Source organism: Glossina fuscipes, unplaced genomic scaffold (assembly GCF_014805625.2).
Source record: "Glossina fuscipes isolate IAEA_lab_2018 unplaced genomic scaffold, Yale_Gfus_2 114, whole genome shotgun sequence".
Taxonomy (NCBI): domain Eukaryota; kingdom Metazoa; phylum Arthropoda; class Insecta; order Diptera; family Glossinidae; genus Glossina; species Glossina fuscipes.
Genome location: NW_023998457.1, coordinates 1,864,166 through 1,877,196, shown reverse-complemented (window position 1 = coordinate 1,877,196; position 13,031 = coordinate 1,864,166). Strand labels below are relative to the sequence as shown.

The 13,031-nt window shown below is 35.4% G+C and overlaps 1 protein-coding gene across 1 annotated transcript in view; it reads left to right on the top strand.

The window, feature by feature from the left end:
* Positions 1-13,031, top strand: part of LOC119639859 (fibroblast growth factor receptor-like 1) — an 87,313-nt gene that overhangs the window by 53,112 nt on the left and 21,170 nt on the right. The window contains exons 3-4 of the mRNA XM_038037539.1: positions 2,856-2,926; positions 12,220-12,380. Coding sequence (XP_037893467.1) covers positions 2,856-2,926; positions 12,220-12,380 — 232 coding nt within the window. The remainder of the gene's footprint in view (positions 1-2,855; positions 2,927-12,219; positions 12,381-13,031) is intronic.

Here is a 13,031-nt window from a genome sequence, read left to right as displayed (position 1 = left end):
AAACTTAGTTTAGGCTACACATTTGCGCATAAATGCAATGTACGTTAGTCGATCTAATTTTATATTCATACATTCATGCATATCCGAGTAGGTATTTAGATTTTACAAACGCGTTATATGTATACGTATACGAGCATCTATGTAATGTGCAATTTTTAATTTGATTAATAAATTTATACTGCATGTGGTATATGGTATTGAAAGTCTTTGATCATTTAGTCAGACCGTAAATGTATGCATTTAAGGCAATTAAGTGGTTTTTCCTCTTCTTTTTTTTTTTACTACAAATTTCACAAAAAAAGAGACCAAGACTTAAATAAATAAATTCCAATGATTAATATTGCAAAATTGCACAGATATTGTGCAGGTATCGGTAGATGTTGAAAAACCGAGTTAATTCAAGGGGAAAAAAAAATTGTTGTCTAAGCGCAAGGACTCGATATCGTTTTACAGAGAGGCGAACAAGATTTAATTAATAAATAAATTCTAATTAAGATTACTGTTGCAAAATTCTAGCAGCTGTTGGAAAAATCGAGTTAATTGAAGAGAAAAAAAATTTTTGCTTTATAGTGCAGAAACAAATACATTTTTAGTATTCAAAATCGTTTCTGCTTTTGAACGGACATTTTTTTCATTTAGGATGGATGCTATATAAAGTCAATAGTAATTAGAGTAAGTTGGGATAAGTTGACTGTGTAAGAAATAACAATACAAACGAAGGAATTGAGACAGTTTCAGCTGAAACAGCTGATTGTCGACTGAAATTTGACATCGTTGGCCGTACCAGGCTTTACGCGTCAATATGTTAAAGTCACTTTGTTTTTCCGCCTCCCCTTGCGTAACAGCCAAGACGAGAAAACGGATTGTCCGATTATCTTTAATGTTTTTCTAGCGTCCATAGTAGTCGTTAACCCACATGTAACCAAAAAAACAATTAACCTAAAAAACAGCTCACCATTAATTATCCTACACCACCCTAGGGTTATTCATATAACGATTTATTTTTAATTTCAAAAATGATCCGATCCGAACCATTTTCAATAGTGTTCGTCCATGAGTCGAAATATATCAGTCTACAAAATTTCATCAAGATATTTCAAAAATGACCGCCTGTAGCTTGAACGCTAAAAAACAAGGCTTCCAGACAGACAGACACACATTTCAGAAAATGATTCTGAGTCGATCAGCGCAATAAAGCGTGAAGACCTTTTTGATGTTGCATGTACCCGCGGAAACTTAATATATCCTTGTACACCGCCTTGGATGTCGCCTTTTGCAGGTACAGTGATGTAAAAATACTATAGTGGGCCACAGTGCACCATTAAATGTCCGACACCACTCTACGATTGTTCATACAACGACTATTAAACATAAGGCGTTATATGGGAAGCCGTTCAAAAAGTGGTCCGATCCCAATCATTTTCAACGACGTAAATCCTTGGCTAGAAAAATGCCAGTTCACCAAATTTCATTAAGACATCTCAAAAATTGCTAACTGCGTGTTGAGCACAGGAAAGCATAGCAAACAGGTGTTTAGAAAAGCTTGCAATAACTTTCGGAATCGATGGGTATAATGAAATGTGTGTTCAACGTTCCCAAAACTGCGTCAAGAAAACGGAACGAACCGAAGTACATACAAGTTTAGGTTGATTCAGAACATGATACTGAATCTACTGACATAATCCGTGGATCTCCAGTCTTTCTTGTTATTGCATATATACGCGTAAAACAGGCGCATCTATGTTTCCGAAAACCGCCGGGAGAATACTCAAACAAAACTCTCGCTGTAGTGAGCAGATTAGGTTACCGTTAACTGACTTTTTGTCCTGAAATTGTTGCTGTGAATGGTATGATAGGACGAAAGTCAAAAAGTTCGTTTTGTTCCCATATTTTCCACTAAGCTATTTTTGCGTATATCGACTATGTTTAGGTCTACATTTGCATTTTAAGGTATGTTATGTTATTGGAAGGGTTACCGCATTCGAAGCCAATCTGTCAAAGGGGAGGTTAAATGGAAAAGGAGGTTGACTTTTCTATTCTCCTTGATCGAGTCACCGCAGCACCAATCATCACCATCATCACCACTCTGAACCGTGCGAATCCGTGTGTTAAGTGCCGTATAGATTAAAATTATAATGCAGAATAGTGTGAATTTGGAAGCAAACGTTCGAGACTTTTATTCTGCGGTGTAGGTTTAACAACCGTAAAAATACAAATCTCGTAGGCCTTCAGAGTACTAATTATCTGGACTTATCGAATAAGTTGATTTATTTTGGGATTGAATGAAGTAGTATTATTGACGTATTAATGGATTGATTCGTAGGATAACAAAGAAAAGTCTTTGTTAAGATGAAAAACTCACTTTTTGCTATTGCAGCGTGGAATACACCAGCGAGCTTAGCTCAGGCGTTGGCTTGCAATCGAAAAAATTCGAATCTTTTTAATACGGACAACGTTTGTTTTCAGTAGGACAATACTACCTCATATATAAGCTAAGAAACAACAGGTCTATGCTGCAAAGGGTCTCAAACGTTATTACTTGTTGACAGGATCCATGCGTATAAAAGTAATCGGCTGACAAAAAGAAGATTTTTGGCAGTTGGTGTCCTTAACGATGCCCACATTTGTTTGGACAAACTCTGCACATCCGTTGCCGGCCTTTGCTTCATCTCTATTGAACCTAATTTTCGATATTATATTCTTATCATTTTTTATATTATTTATCGGAGGAAGTTTCTGAATTTTTCGTTAACATCATAAGTTTTAAATATATAAACATTTTATGTTCTCTCTTGCTTTTGCACTAATGATAATAATATAATCTTCACTTTGCTCTCGTTTTGCTTATATTTCAGGTCAAGCAACTCGGAAATAAATCAGTTTCCTGGGTACGTGTGCGTGATGGTCACATACTCACCGTTGACAGGTAATTAAGAAATACTGTGTATGACACATTTTGCCCATTAAATTGTACATAAGCGTGCACATGTTTATAATTCAACGGGTATGTTAAATATCCATTCAAAGTCACTTAATCAATCGCTACAGAGTGTTCGGAACTTTTCTTTTGCAAGCATATATAAGCCATTAGTTAGTTTAGACGGCACAGTTTGACAAAATTGTGTGCTGATGTCTCTTTAAGTAGATTTTTGACTAACATTTCATTAGCAGACAGCTTGTTTGAAAGGCTGAAGCAAAAGCTAAGAAATTTGATTTTTTGTGTGCGCGTTTAAGAGGGACTGGACTGTTCATAGAAATCATTATGTATTGCATTTAGTTAAATTTCACTTTCACATTCAATGTACTAAAGAAGAAGGCAAGAATTACCTCGCAAAGTCATCAGAAATATTATCCAACTACGGAGACATTTCCACGTATGAAAGTAGACGACGAAAGTGATTCACTTCAACCTGACTGTATCACTGTCACTGTTAAGGTCAATTGGCGTCTGCCGTCAAGATTCGGTGACCTTTAGGGCCGAGAATTTACGCGAAAAGCTTCGCTACCTACTTGCGTATGTTTTGAATCAGAAATTCAACGAGAATGTCGGAAATGTATGGAGAAAATAATGTAAATGAAAGAGTGTATCGTTTATGGTTTCCGATATTTTTATTCAGATACTTTGATCGCCGAAACACATTTACGTCTCTCCCTCTCTCTCTCTCTTGGGTCGAACAAGTGGTTGCGCTGTGTCTTTTATGATCTGATATACAAATTTTAATCAAACCTGTTCATTCGAGAATGCGGTCAAGAGCTAAGGATTTTCAAAACAGTTCAAAAATACTTCACTTCAGTCGATTTTCATCGGCTGTATTCGATCAAGGTTAGACTATTGGGTGTATGAATATGATTTCGCCGTTTTCTAAGAGAGAGCGCAAGTAATACTGTAGGGTGCCGAAAAAAACTGTAACAACGACGTTCCAATATTATCTGCAAGCCCAAAAAACCAAAGGGCACAATACTGTACCAAATGCAGGTCCGTGCCAAGAAAAGCGCCATTTATAAGAAACTTTAAACAATTCGAACGACAATGTCACGAAAATCTTACGAGCGGTGAAGAGGAGGCGCGTTACGATATCTAAAGTTTAGAAAACCATGATGCAGAATAGACGAACAATTAACAGCTATAATAAAGATGATGAGCCATCTCCGGGCCGATTCCAGGGAGTGATAAAATTAGTATAAATATATGTGAAAATAATGTTATTTGTTAAGTTATTATAGGGAATTCCGCAAAATTTTATTCGCCTGTTTAACAAAAACATGTCTTTTCAAATTATATTTAAAGTTTGACCTGCTCTATGAATAGTTTAATGGCCGCAGTATATTGACTGTGCAAAGGTAGCATATAATCATTAGTTTTTAATTAAGAACTGGAATGAATGGTTGGACGAAATAATAACTGTCTTATATCAATTTATAGTAGGATTTTATTTTTTATTAAAAAAAACTGAAATTAAATTAAAAGACGCGAAGACCCCATAAATCGTTATTTTTAATTTATTAAAAAATTTATAGATAATTTTTTTTAGTAATGAATTAATAATTTTATTGGGGTGATATTGAAATTTGATAAACTTTTAATTAATAAAAACATGAATTAATGATTTATTGATCCATTATTGATGATTATAAGAATAAGTTACTTTAGGAATAACAGCGTAATTTTTTGGCGGAAGCGGGGAGTGATAATAGCTGGACGCGTTGGTCTGCGGTATGTTCCAACTAAACGAAACTGGTGTTACCAACAATAGTTGCTACAATTGGGACAAAAAATTGTAGCAACTTGTCCGAAGTGATGATATTGTCCAGTGTTCGTTCCCATAGACCGTACCTGAGTCAGAAAATTTTTGCACTTCTAAGGTGGAAAGTACTGCTCTTCCTTATTAGGGATGTTAGTCCCTCCCATTAACATGGCGTTCGACAGATGATTCATTTATTGTTCGAACGCGCCAAAGCAAATTTGGATTATCCTGTGGATAGTCTGAAAGACTGTTGTGTAATTGTCCTTTCCGCACTGAATTCGCATTACTTCCAAGTGATAGCAGAAGTAGTCACAAACAATGGGCCACATTTCGAATAGTAGATGTATAATCAGATTTTTACAATCAGCGGGCACAGGTCGAAGAAAAGATGCCAGCAGCAAAATTATGCATCTAATAAAGTGCGATATGTCTTCAACACATGTGTTTAGTGAAATCAAGATCCCCTTTATATGTATGTATTCATCGTTCGTTCTATAAAAAATTCTTGAAAACTAAAATATCAATGTGAGCGTGAATTCAAGTTTAGTTATTGACAAATACATCTACGCATGACAGGCAGAAGCATCAAGGCTTGCCTTAAAACACTCGACGGTTGTGATCATAGGCGACGGAAGTGTAACTAATATCCGTAGCACTTTCGATAGTCGGCCCAAATAGAGTAAGATAAGCATAGCAAAGAGGTATTTGTAGTTACTTTCGCGTTAGATGCTCTACAGGGTTAAAAAACATCTTAACGCTTTTATTTGAAATATCCGACGTTTTCAACGTTTTCGCTCATTTGCCCTAAAGTTTCTCATACAAGACACGAACTGGCTCATCTTTTTTTACAACTACTCGGATTGATCGTTTCGTCGGCTTTTTTTATATTGCCATAGTTAAGTCAAATGCATACAAAAGTTGCTTGCTGTTTTCCTCCTTCCTCTCGCTCTAATCCGCCACAATGTTTCCGTATAGTTAAACGCATAGTGAGCCGCTAAGAAAAAAATAAAAATCGGATACAAAGATGGAAGACATTATTCTACATGATGTTAGTTATCGGTAAAGGTTTCCATAAGGTTTAGCTCTACTTGAATTTGTGCCAGTGTCTAAGAAATAAATATACTATAGTAGAGCAGGGCCCGCTATTAAGTACCCTACACCACTCTAAAGTTATCCTCATTTCAAGTTTTCCAACTAAGGCGTTGTGGAGTAAGTGATCCAAACAATGGTCCGTCTTGGACCATTTTCAATATCGTTCGTCCTTGGATCAAAACTTATCAAATCTAGACAATCTTAAATCGATTCAGAAAATTAGAATTTAGAAAATGATTCTGAATCGATCGGTTGATCCATTTCCCAACTTGCTGAATGTTAGTGTAGGGTATAAAAAATAAACAGTAAATACAACTGCACTTGGTAACAAATGACTTTGGATAAGGAAGTTGAAAGTTCCAATTAGGCTACTATGAACGGTTAAGCTACCCAAGTAGTTGATGACAAATATCTTGGTTGTAATTGAGAAATTATGATCATAAATACATTGCCCGAATTTGTCTAATAGCACATCTTCAAGCATTACTCGGTGATAAGCTCGTGAATGAATTAATTTACTCTTCATAAGGGAAGTTTAAAAAGTCAATTAGGCAACAAAGAATATATACAATGCGTAGGTATATTATTAGTTTCGATTTTAAGTTAAACAATGGAACAATGCCTGCCTGCACATATAACTTAAATGCAACAATTACGCATAATTATATATAAATAAACAAAACAATAAGTATATATATATATATAAATATTTACATATATATTATATATATATATTATACATAAGTAAATATATGTAAAATGTATTGTGTACTTGTGCATAAACATTCATTCAGGCACAAGCCTTCAACAGTACGTGTTATTACGGAAAAACTACTTCCTGTCTGTAATGAGCAATACGCTGCCTTAAGCTAAGGGAGTGGTAGCTCGTTTCGTAAAGAATATTATTTTCCTTTCACGACTACTTATGTATAAGTATGTACGCGTATACATATGTATGCGTTATATTCACATTACAAGTTTCAGTTTTATATGCTGAAAAAGCCCGGTTTTTCTCCTTTTCGGTTGAAATGTTTTAAATCAACATTGACTTTATGGCAAAATTGGTAACAATGTCGCCATTCGCTTAATAAAAGCAACTTTTACACAGGCTATTGAATTATTCGAAAGAAATTCCCATTTTTCTTATTATTATTTCAAGTTTTTCATTTCGCTTTTCCTCATTCTACGCGCGACGGCTATATGACTTAATATAATTTTTGCAAATTGCTTTCTACGAGCAAAAAAACACTTTTAATAATGAATCAAAAAAAAAAAAAAGAGAAAAAAAATCTTATTTGAAAAATGTTTATTTAATAATGTTTTTAAATTAAAAAAAAAGAAAAAAAGAAAGAAAATAAAATAAATGAAGACGTTATAATTTGCTTAAGATGATCATTATATTTATTGATTCTCAATAGGTTTTATTTTACAAATCCTAATGAAACTATGTACGAAGAAATTCTCTTTCATTAATTTTTTTCTGCTGCTCCTCAAAAGCACTTAAATATTATTGAAATTATATGAAATTTTCAGTGAAATATCAAATACGACATTTTCAAACTCGTCGCCAATTAAGTGATTACTTTAATACCGATATTGTATCTGAACTTTAATCACAACCCCTTAACGTCTTTAGCTAGGCTACAAAGTTACTTCGAAGTAGTGGATTTTTTTATAATTGAGGTTAAGTCCGATTTATATAATAATTCAATTTGGAAAAGAATCGACTAAGATCTTGACTAAGTCTCCACAAATGCAAAATGGCAAAACTGGGGCTACGATATGCCGCTCGAATCTTCAAACGGCCTTACTAATGGGATATAATCCCTTCATATTCCAAGCAAAAGTCTATGCAATCTCTGCACGTGCTTCCGCATGCTTAAGAAGGCAATCCAGGAGAGAGCTGATCTGCATTTACTAACACATTCAAGCCGCCATAAAGGCCATAGACGGGCAAACGATAATATCTAGTTTCGTGTTGAAGTGCCTTTAAACTTAGAATGGACTATGCAAGCACAATGGCGTGCACGTAATATGGGTGTCAGGTCATTCGGATATTGTGGGCAACAAAAGGCCTGGCTGTCTAGCTAAAAAGGAGGCCCAAGGGACTTTGACAAGTCCTGAAACTTTTTGTGGCATATCAAGCAGCCGCCTTAAAAGGCTGGTATCCCAAAGGGCACAGAAAAGATCGGGTTGCCATTAGAAGCAATATGCAGATTAACGGCATACAAAAAAATTTGTGAAATCTTCCGGCAAAGCACATTATCGACTAAATCTAAAAAGAACTGACTAGAACTAAGAAGAAGTGACCTAAGCTCGGTCACAGGCTTCTACACGGGTCACAAGTTCATCAAGTGCTACCTGAAAAACATGGGTATTTTGAATAGTGAGTCGAGCAGTTTCTGCGAAAGGACGAGTGCGAGGTCCCATCACATTTTACGTGAATGCGAGGCCGTCTGCAGAACGAGATACCAAATGTTTGGCGAGCATTTTATAGCGCCGACCAGTGTATTGTGCTGTGAACCAAAGAAACTGCCAGGAATCATAAGAGTCCTAAAACTGGAGAGCTTGGGGCAAGGGTTTATAAAATAGATGTTTTAGGTTGCACAGCGGGTTAGCCACACATCTAAGCCCCTCCTCAGAGGATGTTCACCAGAAAATTCACTAGGCAGATATTACCATGCTTGCTCTGCCCGTGGACCTCGGCTTGATAGTTACGATTCTTATATACTCGGCTATGCGTAGCAACTTGAAGTACTTATATTGGAATTTTAGTAATTTCATTAAAAAGTAAATAAGTTTCTCTATCCCCATCGAGACAAAATCTAAGCAATAAATTTCATCATTACTTAAATGATCCCGAAAGTTGAGCATTACAATTCTTCCAACAACCTAACAGTTAATTTATTGGGAATGAAGTGAAGTTGGTGCTGATTTAAAAAATCTTTTCGTACATATTTATCTACATAAATAAGGGAAAGTAAAGTAATATAAATGTATTTGTTCTTGTTAACACATCATTTGCTATTGTAGACGGTTAAGTGGAAACGGTAACATTGAAAGTCATATGTGAGAATATATATAAATATATATATATATATATATGTATATTTATTTTTATAGAAATCTGGGCAATCAATTTTTATTACCATTTCTCAAATACTTCGAATGTTACAGTGAAACTTCCTTCAATTTTCAAACCTTTTGTAGTATTATCTTGAAAAGAAGTGGAAAAGAAAACGAAAAATTGAAAGAACTTTTAAGATAAATGTCACACAAAAGCATTAAGATTGGTACGAGTTTGGCAAAACTAGCCTTACAGAGACGCACACACAAATGCACACATGTTCCAATACTAATATAATCTAAAGCAATCAAAATCATGAGGAAATTCACACATACTCATACACACTCACACTCACACTTACACTTACACACCTCACACGCAGTCCGCATAAAATCCGCACACCTACACCGACATTCACTTAAACTTGAAACAATTCCGAGAGCCAGGCAATTGAGTGCAATTTTCTTTTATATTCGTATGCGTTATTCATGCACACGATTAGAGAAGCATTGCTAGAAAATGCATTTACCATTACTGGCAGTAGCGTCGCACTGACAATACATTCTATACACTACGATTATCAGCATCATTGTCATTGTATGGCATAACAAACAATTCTCTACGTATGTGTGTGCATGTGTGTGCGCGCGTATGTGTGCACACATATATCTACGGATATACATTTATATAAAAGATTGCATTACACCCAGGAAGCAATCAGTTGCGGACACAAATCAACAGCAAACTTTAAGAAATGGTTTTTATGTTTGCTTAGTTGCTTATATTTGCTGCTTTTCCTGTCTTTTTTGGTTTGTGTCTCTCTTTTCAATGTTGACGTGAAAGTTCGTTGGAACGTTTCTTACTATGCACAGTTCGACTTGCAATTTTTAAGTGTTTCTTTAAGAAGAAGAAGAGTTTTCGTATCTTACTTTATTTTTTTTTTTTTTTTTTTTTTTTTTTTTATTGATTGCAAATCTAATGTTTGCAACTTCAGTTCCATTTATTTTACTCGTTATATACAGAACAGAGATTATAGAAAGTGGTACTCATTATTCATTAGTCATGCGATAGTATCGGCTTTTCGCGAATAACTCCGTTTGACTTTTTTTAACTATCATCGGATTCGCTCACCAAGAGTACGATCACCATCGTAACGCGCATGATATAGCTTAGAAAATAAAAATACTTGTAATCGCGAAGAACATGAGTATTGCTGAAAATCTAGCGGGAATAAAAACTATCCGATCAAAAAATTCCAAGAATTTTCAATATTTAATATTACTGTAAAATGATGAATTTACGCTCTTTTGCTAGCGCAGCTTCAATTTTAAAAATCAATGATGAAATGACATGCTTGACATCGTCTTGGGTTACTTCCCTCGGTTCCGTCTGCTGTAAAACATCCGAGAAAGTGATGATCACCACAAGTCACTGCAGAATACTGCACCAAATTTATTTACACCATCAATTCTTATAAATCATAGCTTATAGTGTTTTGCCGGTAACAGGCATATAATGTGTATTTTTTCCTTGTACTCTTAGAAGCCTCTCGGAAATGTCTTTAACAGATCTCTTTGTTGGTTTAACGTGGGTGCACTTCCTTGTCGATTTAACCCCACGGTGCCCGATGACACATGCGTTCATTTTACGTCCAAAGAGTTAGACAATCAATATAAGCTAGGGGTAAACTACACAAGAGAAACCAGACAGGTTTACTGTTTATGGCTCAATAAGCCCACTCTGGGGAGTCTTGAGACCTGTCATTACTTGTAATTATTCGCTTTAGAAATGATAAAAACCACAACTATCACGATGCCCTCCGGAGATCCGTACCCAGCAGTGAGGACTCGCACATTGGTTAACTTTTGCGTTCAAACTGGGGACTGGACACACTCGCTTCCACCGCGGTTTCCACCTGTATGTAAATATGCAAGTCTACCGAAGAATTTTGGCAACACCAATCTGCAGTACACCATCGCTGTCAGCTTTATACGCAGGTACTCAGGTGTTATAGTTAGTGGGCTCCTGGCCACCGTGGAGCTTAAAACTAAACTATAAAGCCTTTTGTCTTTAACAATCTTCTCACCTGCATCTGCTGTGGAGTACTTCCTATATTTAACAAACGGTTCGTGTGAACTGTTTTGCCAGAGTTCATCTGTCACCATTAACTAAGATCTAGCTTAACGGAAGTATCTCAATATGAGACGACAAATCCACAAGCTGAGGAGCAGGTAGAAAAGACGCCATGAGAACAAGCGAGAAGACGAACTTAGCCAAATCCATTAAACGTCTGTGGGAAACCCAACTCAATGTACACGAAAGGCAGGCCAAGTTTGTAAATTCTTATCTGTTTTCGAACAAGCTCTGTAAGTGCCTAAAAGCTATAAACATTTAAAAGATCTAAGATGTAGTTCATAGTGTAAATCCGTCCAAGGCAGTATTCTTGTGAATACTTAGTTAGATTATCAGCCTGCTCTTGGCGTACTACATTCGAAAGATTTGACACCCAACTTTGACAACCAACCAACTGACAAGCTTATGCACAGGAATGTCCCTCTGCTGCGGAGCGCCTACGATAGACAAAAGTGGGATCGAAGACTATATAGCATTAGATTAAGTTTGCAAATGGATGTTTTCTACCTACAGGCACACCTACAAATCTAGTCTGCAACACAATTCATATAGTATTGGTTTAGGGAAAATAGTATAAAAAATTACTGCCACTAGACAGAGTTGAGTGTCAATAATCAGACCGAAATCAGGTTGGAAGTCAGGAGAAAGTTGAGAGTTTTCCATGGTGACAGTTTTGCATTTCGTCAGTCTTGGCAAAAGTTATGTTAATATAAAAATGGGTATAATTTCTGAGAAAAATTTCGCTATCTTTTGCAATTTTCCAACGAAAAAGCTAACAAAACAACAGACAAGCCCTAAGGAGTTATGAAAAAGAGGTCAGCATTGTACTTAAATAGAATTCGTTTTGAATAAAAGAAAAGTTTAAGACAACCATCATCAAAATATCTCTTAATACTTTTTCTCGAAACCAATATCTTCCAAAACCATCTACCAGAACCAGTTTAGAATATGCGATTGTAAAAATGGTTTTGATTGCTCCACCATAAAGTACTTTGGAATTTTTTAAATATAATCTTCAAATAATGCTTCTTGCAGACGTAATGCTTATTGAATGTTCGTGCAAACGTTTTAATAGCGAAAGAAAAACGCTTTCGCCTCATTAAAAGTAAAAAAAGATACATATTTTGATGATTTCCAACTTTTGTATTCAATGATATGCTCTTTGAAATTTTCTAAATTAAGAGCTGTCTTCATAGCCGATCAACGTTTCTTAGCTTTAAAACAACCAGACAAATTCTGGACTTTGCAAATCAAATACGTGCAAGGACGTGATGCTGGTGCTTATGAATGTCAAGTGTCAACAGAACCTAAAGTTAGCGCCCGGGTGCATTTACAAGTAGTTGGTAAGTTTATTTTACTTGCCAACAATACGTCATATACAACACAAGTTAAATAAATTTTAAAAATATTTCATTTCTTATCTTTTCTATGTTATTTATTTTTCATACAGACATATAATAAATTGGCAAAAAAAAAAAAAAAAATGGAAAGAAATCCTCTTATATATTATTTTCTCGTAATTTTGGTATTGAAATCACATTTGTTACGCATGCTTGATTTCATATTTGTAAGCTTTTTAAAAGTTCACAATTCAAAACTTTGTTTTTCTCTAATATTAAGCTTCCGCTTGCATAGACACATTCTTCTCATACCCATCACCAGAAGGCATATTAATTCTGTCATCCCTCAGAACAATACCAAAAAAAAAGTACATGCATTTTTAAAGCCTCACACTACACACTATTAAGTACATACTCACTTTGTTATCTCCTTTGTCATATCTATCAGAGAGTTTATGAAATACATATATCCCTCTGGTTTTTAACTCTTTAATGTCCCTACGATTAACTCGATTAGGTTAACTACTTTAAATGGCCTAAACAGACTACACTAGACCACTCAATCGAACTAGGTTAGTTCATTTAATTAACCCTAAGCAGATCAGATTCGGCAGCCCAAGCTAATTAGATCCGTTCAGCCAAAGGTAATTAGAC